Source organism: Solanum stenotomum, chromosome 2, assembly GCF_019186545.1.
Source record: "Solanum stenotomum isolate F172 chromosome 2, ASM1918654v1, whole genome shotgun sequence".
Classification (NCBI taxonomy): Eukaryota; Viridiplantae; Streptophyta; class Magnoliopsida; order Solanales; family Solanaceae; genus Solanum; species Solanum stenotomum.
The window spans coordinates 2,471,100-2,487,090 of record NC_064283.1 but is presented as its reverse complement, the minus strand read 5'-3'; the positions used below and the strand labels follow the sequence as shown (position 1 = coordinate 2,487,090).

General features: G+C 33.4%; 1 protein-coding gene across 1 annotated transcript; it reads right to left on the bottom strand.

Moving 5' to 3' along the window:
• Positions 1-1,782: 1,782 nt before the first annotated feature.
• LOC125854765 (probable serine/threonine protein kinase IRE4) lies at positions 1,783-12,461 on the bottom strand. Its single transcript, XM_049534338.1, has 17 exons — positions 11,873-12,461; positions 10,895-10,986; positions 10,567-10,758; positions 9,114-10,322; positions 7,327-7,499; positions 7,007-7,250; positions 6,367-6,459; positions 6,024-6,164; positions 5,852-5,944; positions 5,456-5,648; positions 5,227-5,312; positions 4,656-4,744; positions 3,982-4,033; positions 3,811-3,867; positions 2,964-3,107; positions 2,464-2,541; positions 1,783-2,119 (listed from the first exon to the last, which is right to left on the bottom strand). Exons 1-17 carry the CDS (start codon positions 12,087-12,089, stop codon positions 2,021-2,023), a joined length of 3,252 nt encoding a protein of 1,083 aa, XP_049390295.1. The 5' UTR covers positions 12,090-12,461; the 3' UTR covers positions 1,783-2,020.
• Between the last annotated feature and the right edge of the window lie 3,530 nt (positions 12,462-15,991).

Below are 15,991 nucleotides of genomic sequence, written 5' to 3'. Positions count from 1 at the left end.
AATATTCTCCAACAAGAAAATATAATAGAAAGACCATCAGTAATCCTGACAAATAATTACATAAGTTTTTGTTACTATTTTCATGTAATCCAAATTCGAAAATCATCCATAAACTCCTACATACATACATACATACTTTAAAAATATTCTTTTATTATTATATTAACATGATAAGAATTGCAACTTATAGTGTTTGTTAAAAAATATAACCTTCTCACTAAGTTGCAATTCAGCCAAAAAATATTATTAGTTGCAATTCTTATCATGTAATATAATAAAAAATATATTTTATAGTTTGAATTTTGAGAGAAAAAACAATAAATTAATAGAGAGAGTAAATTGAAAAAAATCAATTAATTATATTTTGATTTTGTTGATTTACAAATAATTTTAAATAACTAATTATTTTTGTTCTTTAAATAATACAATTGATTTTGTACGAGGTTAAGAACACAAGTCTTAATTTAGCTTTTTAAAAATACATAATTATTTTACTTTAAATCTAAATTAATATTAATATATTTACTTATATTTGATTTTTAACAAATGAATATTATGAATTAAATTAAAAATAATAATAATAAAATTACTAATTTTAGGACATTACTATTGTTTATTGAAGAATTGGAGAAATAACGCGAAAAAGAGATAATGAAATATTAATTTTAGGATATTTTTATTTTTATTGTGTAATGAAATATATTTAATTTTTTACAAAATTACAAAGTACTCTACATAGAGGTAAATAAAAGGTGGAGTGGAGGAGTGAGAAGAGAAATGAAAAAGTTATTTTGGGTAAATTACAATTTTGTTTATAATTTCAAAAATAATTAATTCAAATCATATTTTCTATATATCATTTATAAAATATATTATTTTTTAAAAAAACATTTTATGAAATTAAGACATGGGATTTTAAAATACTAATTTTTTGTAGTTTCACTTTCTTCAATTCCTTAAAACTTTTCCAAAAAAATAAATTTAAATTTTTCGACACACCAACTTGGTTTTTTCTCAAATAAATGATGGCGCAAAAGATGATATTGTTTCTCAATTAACTAGAGGTTTTGAGTATGAAAAATTCTTGGTAAACAGTATATCACTTCGAACAATGCTCTACACAATGCAAATCTTAAATTGTCGCGTTTTAATTCATATACTAAATTTCAAATAAAAAAAAAAAAAAAAAAAACATCATACAAAAATAAAATAAAATAAAATTATGTTAAGAGTTAACAAGTAGTAGAAAAAAATGCAAGAAAGAAGGTTAAAAATAGATGAGAAAAGGAAATGAAAGAAAGTGACATGTGGTCCCAGAACATACACTTGGCAGCCAAACAACCCCTCACACAACTGACAGTAGTTGCGCCTCGCGCAGGATAAAATTTTTCGTAACTCTTCTAGTCTAAGCAACTTTCGGTATCATCCACGGCAGTGTTCTAATTTAACAGAGTTTAAAAAGTTCTGGCAAGTAAGGACATTTTCAAACGTTTTTCAATTAGCATGAGAAAAGGGGAGAGAGAATAATGATAATCGAACCCTCGAGAATTATTTTATACAATAAGAATTCCAAGCCGCTAAGGGCAATGTTAATTCCTACAACTCTTCTTACTCTCAAGAGAGTTATTCTATACAAAAGGAATTGCAAGCCGTAAAGGGCAATGTTATTTCCGGAAACTCTTTTCATTCGCAAGGAAGGTCCATCCTGGATGGATTAAACAACTACTAGCTAGAGATCTCTAACATTGGTTCACCAGATGATATCAAGCGCATGAAAGCCAGAGGAAGTGCGCTAGAATAATTTTTGACAGGATTTCCTCACGAGTACCGCTAAGCTATAAACCTTGTTAGTGAGAACATTGGGTTAGAATGTCACACAGGTATAGCTAGCACCATCCATTTCTCTGAATGGGAGAGATCTGATCGGATGTCCGCGTGAATGGCGGGGTACATCCCCTTTGCAATACCTTCTATTTAGTTCCATTTGTTTGGATATTGATGAAACTAAAAGAAGACAAGCTCATTCACTTCGACCCTTACATGGAGATGAACATCTTGACGAATCGAAACCACTTTGCATGAGCATATCATGGTTGATAGATGCCAACTGAGACAGATTCTGCAATTAGAACACATGGTTAAGAAATCTCACAGATTTTCGGTTCTTATTCCAATCATAAATCAAAAGTTAGATATAGTTGGAACGTTTTCTCTACTTTATTTGTTTACCTATAGAGAAACTATGCGAAGGTTTGTTGAGTACTTTTTAAGCGCCCTCACGAGATAGTGATGAGTTAAACTACTCATTTTGGCATGGAAGCCAGCCTAGTAAACTGATTCAGTTTGCTAAATTTCATTTTTTTTTCTTTGGGCCCCACAAGAATTGGTCATAGTCCGAGTAAATCTAACAATATGATTGTGGTTAAGCACTCACGATCATATAAAGTAAATGTCATGGCATACCTTGAAAGAAAAATTCATCAAGGATAGATCAAGAGGAGAAGGATCAAACTGAGTGAGATCACCACATTCATCAATATTCTGCAAAATGAAATATCAATAGACATTCATGTCAGAGTAATGTTAGACAAGGTACCCTACTTTAAGTTTATTATTCTAAAAAGTTCATGTGCATGGTTCTGGTATGTATGCTAAATACTTGAGTAGGCTATGCAGGCATATGCTGAATGGCGCTATGCTGTGTACTGATTACTTGAGTAGGACATGCATCATATGCAATAGGCTGGTAGGTCCTCTCAAATACAGCATGTAATGAGCTATTTGTGATCAAGTTTTATCCATCTCGATCCATCTAATGACCATATTAAAGTTGAACCACTATTCTCAATCCGTTTTATGTAAAGGGGAAGAATAGCTTCTAGAGTTGATTATGAAACATGCTGATACGATGAGTATTGAGTATACTTGGACAAGTGAATGAATACATGGAGAACATAGGTTACCTCAAGTCCAAAGTTCGAGGAGAACTCAGAGGTGTCAGAAGCAGAATCATTACAATCTTCATCATCGTGCACTCCACTTGGACCATACCGGGATACAAAATAGCTTGTGTCATCAACACCATCAGTCTGTGGTACAAAGGCCGCCTGCAGACAAACAATCAGAAATCAAAGAAAAGAATCTGCCTCAAACTAAATTATTTCTCGCTTTTGTAGCATGAGGAATCATAGGTCCAATCAAAACCACTGATACGACAGAGAAGAATGGGGAAAAACTTTAATTGAACTGGAGATATCAACTAAGAAATTCAGGAGTATTCATACTAAGAAATTCAGGCTACACGAAAAAGATAACTTTGAAACTATAACTATAGCACAACTACTAACTATTACAATATTTAATAGTTCAATATAATTAAGCGAAGTATGTAAAACAAGCTATATACATCGTAGCACTCCTCGTCAAACCCAAATGTATAGTTTACTATACATTTATTTTTAAAATATAAAAAAATTACTATGCACATTTGTCGATATAGATAGTGTGCTATAATTTGGAGAGTGATGGAAGAGAAATCTCAACAAGATTGAAAGGTGGAAGGAAGAATGTGAATTTGGGTTGGAAAGTGGACGACCTTACTTGCTCGTTGGTGAAGCACAAAACCATAGGTATCTTAACTTTAAAAGTTCTCATACCATGATATCATGTGAAACGAGAGAAAAGAAGAGAACACTCTTATCAAATTGTTGCTAACAGTAACAAGATATAATAAGATACTAAGAGAGACATTATCGAAGAGCTGAACAGGCTCAAACCCACTCAACTGATTTTTTGTACAGTAAGGCATACCTTTTGTAACGCAAGATTATCCCAATCAACTCCCCTGAAAAATTGGTGTGCTTTTACCTGTAGGAATGTAGAGTAAATGATGGAAGTTAGTACCAAATCATGGTAGTTTCTTTCCATTAAACTAGTAAATAAAGAAGGTAATATTCTTTAGAATAAAAAACACAAGATAACCTCTGATGCTCCTTTTTCTCCAAGGCGCTTATTTGGATCATGAACAAGAAGCCTACAGTAAAACTCTACCACTGAATTAGATCATCCAGCAGACAAAATCAAGAACATCCTATGGTTGAATTTGTAGCCCAAGTAATATAAAAATTTGCCAAGTAATTTAAACTTGTGTTTTAAGGGATGAATGGTACTATTAATGTATAAAATGAAAAATAAACGGAAACTGCATTTTTTTTTTTAGAGGAAATTTTAGTGTGGGCTTTTCCTAGTTGAATTTTCATGAAGTAATCAAGCAGAGGTAACTGAAGTGAGATGGAGTTATTGAAGCTCAAATGATCAATGAACAAATATAATATGGGTATCAAAAAGATTCCCTAGGCACTGGAAAGCTGGCACCGGGAGAGCACCTAGGAGCTGGAACGCCATTTTGAGGTGAAAACTTACAATAAGAACTAGAGACATTTGATTTCAAATAATCAAACTGCAGGCACCAAACGATTACCTACCACCAACCTAGTCTATGCAAAATCTGTGTGTTCTTTAATACAAAACGGATACCTAGAAAGAATAAAACAGTTTGGACTGACCATCTGATAATCCTTATGAGGATGCTAGATTGCCAGAGAAATTGGTCCCAAAGGATGATCATGTATAGAATTTAAAAGGTATTAGCTAACCTGTCAATTAGGTCTCGTGCTTCAAAGGACATCTCTTCTGGGACAGATGGCCAGGGAATTTGCTTGTTTAGTATATTATCAAAGATAACCTGTCAAACCAGAAATTGTAATGTGTTGAGGAGATCAAGTCCATACCTATTGAGAAACTAGAAAGTAATCTGCTGCTATGTATTTGCTGGTGCAACTAACAAATATAACAAAAAAAAGGAAAACATTGTCAGCTATCATTAAGGACTAGCTGCATTGGAGTTTCATTAACTTAAAAGTCCAACTTAGAATCTGCCAACTGGAGTCAATATCTGTCCCTCAAGGAAACACATGCACACACTAAATTGTTTTAAACTGCAGAGTGAACTTCAGTGAAAGACCAACATTACATGGCCAGGTCACACCTATTTAATATTATGACTGGAAAAATTACTACTGAAAGAGTTACAAATTTCCTATGATCTCAATATGACAAAAAATAATATCAAATAAATGCAAAGTGCATGGCGCTCAGAACAGGGGACTATCTATAAGAGTGCTTTACCACCAATTGTACATGTAACAATGAACTGCATCATAATACCTCAGGATGTTCAGAATTGAAAGGTGGAATCCCAGTGATGAGTTCAAATAAAATAATTCCTACTGACCACCAATCAGCAGCGCTACCTGTACAAGTAATCAGATGGTTAAATCAACTTCTGTTCCTTTCATTCTCACTGCTAACATCCCTGTTAATCTTATGTTATGTTCTTATGTTTAGATAAAAGCGACATGGGAAGGGAAGTCTAGCATAGCGGTTTTTTTCTTACCATGATCTGTTCCAAGAAGAATTTCCGGAGCCAAATAGTCAGGGGTACCAACAGCTGAACGTTGAGATTTATCTGATATATCTGGATTATGCTGACTACCAACATCAGGAAGCGCTACATCCTTTGTATCGGGTCCAGATAGATCATCTGTGCTGTTCATCAGTCCAATTTTTGATAAACCAAAATCTGTAAGCTGATTTAAGCATAGCCAAGATTAGAACATGATGTCCGTCAATAAAGAGTAGAAATATAAACTTGTACAATTAAGATGGGGACATCTAGGTGGGGCAGGTGTTTTTATCAACACTGGCACATTGAGAATCACTTGTCTTTCAGCAAAAAAACAATATTTTAGCTTCCTCATCATTAGAAAGATCTCTGATATACTGAACCAACCTTTATGTGCCCATCTTGTGCAATTAATATGTTGTCTGGCTTGAGATCACGATGGACTATTCCTAAAGAATGAAGGTACTCCAGAGCAAGGACCTTAAGAAGGAAAAAACACATCCTTCAAAGGGCTCGAAAGGTTGCAAAATTTCAAGACAAAGATGGTTCAGGAAAGTACCAACTCCGCGACATAGGTTCGAGCTACATCTTCCTCAAGGCAACCAACTTTTTTAAGCAGAGAGAATAGATCACCACCATTAAGATACTCCATGACCAAATAAAGGTAGTCTCTGCTAGTGAATGAATAAAAAAATCGGACCTACAACAGTGAAAGCATCCTCATGAACACATACTCAAACAACTAAATTAGTTAAGGACATTAACTGCAACAAAAACCTAGGCAGAAATGAGGATTATGGTAGAGCAAGTCCCATCGGATACGAAGATTGATATATCAAGGAATAGATGAAAAGCCCTACTGAGAAGGAAAAATAGAAAAGAGATAAATAATCTGTAATCACCACAAAAGGGTTTCTGACGGTGATCAATATATTACGCTCTGCCAATATGCGCTCAATATCATTCTTCCGCAACAAATCCAATTTCTTGAGCACCTAATAGAATATGAATGACATCATGTTAGAAATCACTACCAATTTGGTCATAACAAAAAAGTTCAGTAACAATCCTATGGCAGAGAAATACTTGGATGAGATATTTATTGATAAACACATGCCACATAACTAAAATAGTTTAATCTAACCACAAACTTCACCAACTTGATCATTCTCCTATTCGCAGGATGCACTGCAAAACTGTTCAGTGACAAAGCAGTAAATTGATTAGCATAGAAGTTACTGCCATGTCTTTCAGGTACTTAAAACCAGCATCTTGTTAAAGGTAACCCCCCATCCCAAGTCAAAAGGAATAGTTAATGCCAATATTCAATTTTTGTTCAAATGACCATAGAAAAGGTCCATAATTCTTCTTATTGAATCCACAACAAGTTCCCTCAGCACTATAGTTGGGATAACTTAAGTGGTAGCCCTAAACTACTGGTATTCACAAACATAAGGAAAAGAGTAAACTAATATTATTTATCCAAAAGCAAATATAATTATACATTGATTAATTCAAAGTTTAAGGTGACTCAAAAGATACCTTGATTGCAAATAAATCTCCGGTTGACCGCTTGCGCGCCAGAAAAACTCTGCCAAAGGCACCTCTGCTGATTGGTTTGATAATCTCAAAGTCATGAATGCTTGTTCTTTCTTTGTGTGACGCACTTGAAGGAGTTGACATTATACTGGAATGAGATGAATTATCCACTAACATTTTGGAACCTTCTGAATGTCCAAACTCATCTTTTCTATCCACAAGATCACAAGCAAGTATATATTTCTCTCTGCATGAAGTGAAACAGGTGTCAGCTCTGGTTCATCTATAAATTCTAAGATATACATGAGCTCAAAAAGTTGTACCGCAAAAGGTTCTCTACTCGTCCTCCAAATGTATCTACTACAAGCGCTTTAAGCTTGCTATTTTGTAAAATATCTTGTAGGTCTTGCATGCACGCAATTAAAAGCTCATGAGATCCTTCTTCTGAAAGATCAGCTCCCGCCACACAACGTGCTATATCTGCTAATTCAGTCATCTAAGTAGGAAGAAGAAAATCAGCCCATGTAACATGCAGGAACGAGTTAAGTGCTTAGATCTTTATTTAAAAAACTATTGATCCACTCAAGAACAATATAGTTAATTCTGCAACAATAATAATCTAGGGAGATGGAAAATAGTTAAGCTAATACATGAGTTATCAACTTCCGAAACACACCAGCATTAGCTTCACATCTTTATCACTCAAAAGACATTAATGCCAAGTTCATACTGATTTTACTTATCTTTAAACTGAAATACAAGTGAGAAACAAAAGAAGTCCTGGAGAATTATTATTATTATTAGGTGGATTATCTTAAGGAAACATAGATAGGTTATGTGTTTCAATTGAAAAAGTTGAAACTATACAAACTCATCCCCTCAGAATAGATTCTCTTATTAATTATATTTAGTACTTCTCTTGTCCCACTTCATTTATTTTTTTGATGAAGTAAGTGAGATTCTCTTGTCCCACTTTATATGTTGCTCTTTCCATATTCTTTCTTAGGGTGGGGTCTGGTCCAACTCTCATGCAGACTATTTCATTAGAAACGTGATGTCCTACTAGTATAGATATTGGAGAACTATACCAAGGCAATGCATATGGAAGACATCACCTATTTTTTTTGCCTCTCCTGGAACTCGAACCCTTGTCTCTATGTTCTTTAAAACTCCATCAACCGTCAAGCCAAACTTGTAGGTGCTTTATGATACCTTTACTAATTTGAAACATTTCAAGCCTTTTGGCATCATTTTTATTTCTATACATCTTTCCAACTTTTAAGAACATCACATTCATTACTGCAATACACAATTAGACGTCAAGTCGCAACTAGTTGGATTAAGAATTCCAAATTCATCAAACTAACATTTCAAACATTACTCCATAGTTTCTTCCACAATTACTAGTATAATATGTAACTCAAATTAATATCTAAAATTTTGTGCAATACCGTCTCATGAAATGTGATGAGGGAATAAGAATATTAATAACCAAAAAGGGGAATAGCCGGTTAAAAGAAATTCGGGAAAAGAATATAAGAGATGATAACTCACAGATCATAGTCATTAATGGATCTATTATATTCTCTAAACAAAGCACTAAACTATTTCGATTTAGCCCAAATTGATTAATTGGTTTCCTGTGTAGTGTTAACAAAAAAGTCTTTTTATGTAAAAGCACCAATGGGCAAAAGGTGTTGTAAAAAATAAGCATACTCTTAAAAACCTCTTCATTAGGCCATGATTTCCATGCAGATGTAAAAAGGAAATGATCAAAGAAAGGCTTTTACCCTAGAGAAATATAAAGATCTAATACACTCAAAGGAAAAATGGAAGATTCATCCCAATAATTAAGCTAATCCATATTGCTAGATGATCCTGACCAGCATTAGAATCCATTATTTTGTTCACCTACTCTCTCTCTCTCTCTCTCTAACTCCCTTTTCCTCCTCTAAGATGATAGAACCTCAAGTGGTATTTTCTCTTTAAGTAATCCTTAGTATATTAAGGAAAATACTTGGATTTCAACTTCGGTGATTCTTCACTGCAAACTTGGTGGATTGCTGGAAAAACACAACAGATATTTCTCATTCAGAGTACAGTGACAAACCTGCTGAACGTCCTCTAGCTCAGATTGATTGTTATGATCTAGCCAGTAGTCAAAATTTACTGTCCGAGGGGTAGTTGTCGAGGATACTGATGTCATGCTCCCATTTGAAGATGGTGGACCACCGTTATTGGACTTTGTACCCAAGTGACTCTTCAAATTAACGAATGCTGCTAATGGAGAATCTTCTATACTGGCAGTATCCATCTCATGAAGATCCTCAAACATTCCATCTATCCCTTTGCTTCTCCACTCACCCATATTAGGTGAATAACCTTCAGATGTGTTTCCGGAATTTTCACTTTTCACTTTTGAATTTTCTTGGATCTCAGAAGTTGCCTCCACAAGCTGTTCCAGTAATTCTGCAAATTTCAAAAGGCGTTCATCGACATCTAGAGATTTCGAATCACATTTGTCTGCATAAGCACATATGTAGGAATGAGGCTCCAAGTGGATAGTGGGAACAAGTTCCTCACAAATTCTACAGATCACCAGACTAGAATCATCCAAATACTGTTGTCTACACTCGTTTCTCAATTCTCCACTAATTTGGTCGCTGATATTGTTCAATGGTTTCATGTTAGACTGAATATCAGGAGGGTTATTAAAAGATGATGTTGGTTCAATAAACATGGAATCTTTTTCGAGCGCAATGACACTTCCATCCAAGATAAATTCAGATTTCTGCTGATGTGAGTGAGAGGAGTTTTTTGATGTCTTTTCTTCCTCTAAACTGCATTTGCCACCGGCCTTTGTGTTCAACTTACAACCTGCTCCCGTATCAGAAATCCTTTGCTTGAGAACCCAATCCGTTTTAACAGAAGGGATTCTATTTAGACATTCTTTAAGCTTGGCCAGAGATGTCTCATCAACTGGCTCACTGTCTTTTGCAAAATGCAACACCCTTGTGCACCGTGTCAATATAAAAAGCATGCGTGTCAACAACCACTTCAAAGGACCGGTTTGGCATTCTTGTCTTCTTATTGTAAGATCTTGGACAATTGGTTCACACTTGGAGCGAAACTCTAAGCAGGTCATCTTGATACACTCTTGAGCAAGAACAACAAGTTCTTCAGCCATCTTTTGTCCATCCAGAGGCAAGGAATCATTCTTCTGTACAATTTCTACAACCTCCTGCAAGAAACCACCTAGCTCTGTGTTCACCGCTTCTTTTGCAGCATCAAATCTCAAACGAAGAGATCCAAGCAGCTCCTGCATGTCATTCCATGGAATCAAAGTTAATAATGAACATCAAAAACCATATCAGCCACCCAACTGACCTACTTATCTTGATCATTATACTCTGAAACGAATGTAATTCCTTCATATGCTTATCTCTTAACACCCTTACATAATATCTGGAAGTACCAAAACCTAATTCCTTCCTATGCTTATCACTTACCACCCCTCACATAATAAATGGAAATACCAGAACCAGAAATGTAAAAAGAATTACCTTAAGATCATTATAGCTGTGAGCTCGTGGAGGTGATGGTTGAATGCCACCTTTTGGACCTAGCTCATGTGAAAAACTTTTGAATGTTTTGCTTGCTTTACTAATAGGCATTGCTCCTTGGGAAGATTGCCTCACTGTCACATGCTTTCCCATCATATGCACATTCCTTCCAGGACCCTCCTTGTCAGCCCCCTAAAATTGCAAATTATCATCCAGCAAGACACATGGTATCTCCAATTACCATCAAATAAAAAGCAGAAACATAGCATAGCACATCCAGAGTAACTTGATGAAACTAATTTTATGTGCAAGCTGAACCATTTCTTACCTGGTTTAAAGAAAAGCCACTACCAGCTTGATCTAAATCCTTAAAGATATAAGACGCAAACCAACTAGCTATCTTCCTGCCTTTACGGTGTCCTGTTAAGTAAAGGGACCAGAATTCATTAGAACAGAGATCAATTAGACAGAAACAAAAAAAGAGCTGCCGAGAATTAGAGAAGCTGATCTCCTTTGAGTGCCTGCAGATTCCATCCAATTGAGAACACACATACTTAGGTAATTCAGAATCAAAGTAATTTTAAACCTTGACAAGGAATTCCAAAGTTTAGGTAATAATAAGTAATCCGGAAGCACTAGCCATTAGTACAATATGGGTAAAGGTGAAAATAACAGTTGGATTGTTTAATAGCTTAAATTATACTTGCTCAGACTGCAATATCAGGGAGATATATGATCAGCTTCCCTCCTCGCAAATGATCTTCTCCATTCATATGGTAGGATAGAGTACATGAATACTTGTTCATTCAATCACTGATAGACGTCACCATTAGACTGTGCATACATTCATTACGGATAATATTCTATATATACCAACTATATTTTAGTATTTTACCATACAGCTTTCAGCTGAAGTTTTTTTTCAGCTGAAGGACTTAAGTAATTAACAATGGAGTACTTTCAATGGCATCCGGATGTCCAATGGCAACATCAGGTTCAGCCTAGCAAACAGTAGAAAGTTTCTACTCCCTCCATTCCAATGTAAAGTACACTCCAAAATGCTTCACACCACTCCATAGATAATATTATTCTATACTATTTTCAAAAATTTCATTTAACTAATCAAATTTTAAACTTCGATGCCACTTTTATCCATAACTATAGTATTTCTTCCACTGCCACAAATCGAATTTAAAATTTCACAACCGAAAACTCAGCAACAGCTCGAACAAATATCGTGATGCATATAATACAAACGTTAACTAAATTTAACAGCTGAGAAAAAAAGCAGATTTAGCAATATGACCTTTCCGTCCTTTTGATGCAGCTCTTTGGTCCTGCTTCAAACGAGGTGTAGAAGCTCCAGAACGAGGAGAAGACTCATTCAACTTATCAGAATCTACTACAAGCCTTGAGCTCGGCCTATCCTTCGACTCAAGCCTCCTAGTTTTAATCCGGTTCAAACCGGTCGGAATCCCGGTCTCCGGCGACGACTCACCGCCGTTCCGACTCGGTTCCGCCATCAAAAATTTCAAAAAAAAATCTATAATAACTAGTTTAACGAATTTATGATGAACGCGATTATGAATACAGTGGAAAAAATTCCAGAATTCGAAATTTATCGGAGTGAACAGTTGGGTTTTGGTGAGCGGTTGTTGAAGGGGTAACGGTTTCTAACTTTCAAAACGGAAAATGGAAGGGAGAAAAAATGGAGTGATAGCGTGTTTGTGATGTTCTTCTAATATATAAGATACAAAAATCAATAAGAAAGTTTTTTTCTTTCTCTTTTTTGTTTCTGTTTTTATTTCTTCAGGATCTGAGTTGCAAAAGCTTAAATGTTTTGCAACTCTGATCCTATTTCAGAGTAGTTGGAATTCTACCAAAAAAAAAAAACTATTTTTACTTCTCTTAATTCTCCCTTTTTATTGTTTTGTTTTTACTGTAATAGATCTGTATCACTAAAAAAAGAAAAGACATTTACCAAATAAAAAAACCTTTTTCCTTTTTTTATTTTGTATAATTTTATATATGTTTAGTATTCCTTTTTTAAAACTTAACTTATATATAATACTATCGCCCAAAATGGGTACACAGGACCATAATATTAACCAAAGTTTTCCACTTTTTTAGTTAGAGTTAATGGTAAAAAAATATATTTAAATTATTATCTTTTCGAGAGTTCATATCTCAAATTTTTACCTAAGTTGTTACTTTTTCACTAGTTTCCTACCTTAATTATAACAGACCTCGATATTGAGTTGGTCTACAATGCGCCTATTGGAAATAAATATTTGACCAACTCAGCGTCGAAATATGCTCTAATAAGAAAGTGATAATCAGGGCCGGCTCTATGCTTTTAAAAATAAGGCCTTTGCCTTAGGCCCTCAAATTTTGGGGGCTTCAAATTTTTGTCAAGAATAAATTATGTGTTAAAATTTTTATAGAAAAATTAATTATTTATGATAAAAAGTATAATTTTTTTAAAAATAAATTATTTTATCCACTTTAACATCTTTTGTACTTTGTTAAAAATAAGAATTAACAGTGAAAAGTGTTGAACAAAGTGAATTACAAATTCTTTTTTATTTCTTTTAAATTTTAGTTTCAAGTATTACTCTAAGCATATTAAAATGAGGTATACCAAATCATCAACTTTTTGAGTCAAATTCTATGATTCTAAACTTCTAACTCTTATCTTTATTTAATATTTATCAACTTATTACTTATATCATTATGTTAACAATGCATATAATAATTGTCTCACTTAAAGGATGTTTTTCAATGTTATGTTGATAAAGTCTTACCTAAAACTAGTAACTCAAAAAACAATATTAAGTACTAATAATTTTCATCTTAATAGTGTAATTTTTCTTTTTTGAATAAATACATATATGAAGTGTATTTATATTTTAGGCCGCAAATTGAAATTTCGCTTTAGGCCCCCAATTACGTTGAGCCGCCCCTGGTGATAATTTAGAAATGTCAAAAAATAATATTACATAGTTAATATGAAACTTGAAAAAAAAAATATTCATTTGAATAAATTTTTAACTATTACTACTAACTACTATTCAGCATAAAAATGTGTGCATGAAAAAAGAAATGTCTCTCTTTTTGTGAAGAAAAAGAGAGAATATCACGGTTTTATAGTGACTTTGTACTCCATAGTGAAGGCATGATTTTTACAAAGTTCAAAATATATATATATAATATAATTTTTCAATGAAAAAATCTTATTGATAATATTTCATATAAGATAGTCACTCTATTAACAGATGCATTCAGCAAAACTAAAAATAATTTAATATTTGACCATCTATACTAACAGTTAACTATATTTAATTTTGTCTTTCTAATAAATATTTAAGGAAATAGATTACGTTGACAAAAGAATTATTAGGAGTTATTTTTTTAGCCATCGTACAAAATATAAATAAATCAACTATAGGGTGGCAAAGTAAATGAAGAATAATTCGAATTTGAAAAGGACTCATTTGATTGTGTTTGGGCAACGGCAATTTCTCAATTTTGGATAAATATAAAAACTGAGCAACGGTACTCCATACAACATTTTCTTTGAGTTGTTTTATTCCTATCAATGACGTATAGCATATCAACAATGACATATACCAACATGATTGAATACGGAGGCGGATTCAAAATTTATATTATACAAATTTTCATATCTACGGGTACTTGTTATAACTTTAACAATTTTTTATACATAAATTTATGTTATGTGTCAAAAGTACTAAGTTAAGGGGTTGATTGGTAATGAGATAGAATAGACAAATTATCTTATCTTATGAGATTAGTTATCTCATCATGTATACGAGATAACTTATTCTATCGTTATAGTACAAATGATGAGATAAATCCTAACCAAACACATAATAAGATAATCTTGCATTTTATTCTGAGATTATTATCTCTTATACCAAACGATCAGTAAGTATGTACTTGCAATTGTCATGCTCAACCAAGGATTCTCCTATCCTTGATATAACTATCTTGACAAGATTTAAAGGGGGAATCCTCGAAAGGCACACAAGTGTGTCTCTCATACATACAACCCTATGGGCCCACACACCCCGACTTCTTTCTCTTAATTGCACGCCGAAATAACAAAGGAACTATGTTGAATTCAACTTGTTTGAACTAAGACGTAGTTATGTGATATTGACATAATAAATGTTTGCTAATGTGTTGATAAGTTAAAGTTGATAAATATTCTATCCTTTTCTGACTCAATTTATGAAATCACGCTGGATATACTATTGTGATGTTGTATTGACTCTTGGTCTAGCATGCCAATTTTTAGCAACACGGCATGGAAAGCTTCAATCGAGTCACTAGTGGAAGTTTAATTATGAGAAGGTTTGAATAAATTCCAAATAGTAAGCCTCACTTATAATTAAAAAATAATAAAATAAGTCTAATAAAAATAGGTGAGTAAAAATGATTGTTAAAGATGATGTATTGCTTACAAAAAAATCAAAAAAAAATATATATGGTCCCCTCCACTTCGAAAGGCCAATTTTCTTACTTGAGAATAGGATGAAAACTTATTTTCGATAAAGAATAAGAATAACATTTGCATTCTTTTGAGAAAAATAAATTTCAAAGTTTCAAAGACTATACCAACCCAATTTTTAAGTGTTTTGTGTTGCCTTGCTTTTTGACCTATAGGAGCTCAGGCAGATGCTTGCTTTATCTTAGTTTGATAGGCATGGGCAGAGCCATCTTAGGTAAAGGGTGTCGGATACACATTGGCCATAAAATTAACTTTGTAGGGCATAAAGTTTAAAAAATAAAAAAAATGATTTTTGAATCTTGGAGTCTTAAACATGTTATGTGAAGTGTTGAAATTAGAAAACTTATTAAATATAGAAAGAGATAGTTTTGAAACGGACTAAAAAGAAAAGTAAGACCACTTAAATTGAAAGGGATGGAGTAGATTATATCGAATATCTAGAAAGTGCAACAAAAAAAGTAAACCAATTACGACTATGATGAAATGATAAGTATTTTTTCGTCTTTAATTAAAGATCTCTCGTTTAAACCATGAATATAGAATTGCATCCTTTATGCTACAATGTAGAACTTTCAAGCACAACTGATGAACAATTCTATAAATAGATGTATGCCCCTTCCCTCCCTTTTCTTAATTTGGTAGGGACAGAAATTTATCCTATGAACCTATTTTGATAACTTTATTAGACTGTAAAAATATTTTTTAAAAATGATTATAATTTATCAATCAACTAAGATTCACTTTCAAACTAGTTAATATTTGATTGGAAGAACCCTTTGAACCTATTAGGCTATTACAACAACATACACAAGACAATCCTACAAATGAAGTCGGGAGATGGTAGGATGTACACAAACATTGCCTCTACATTTGTGAGACAGAGAGGTTATC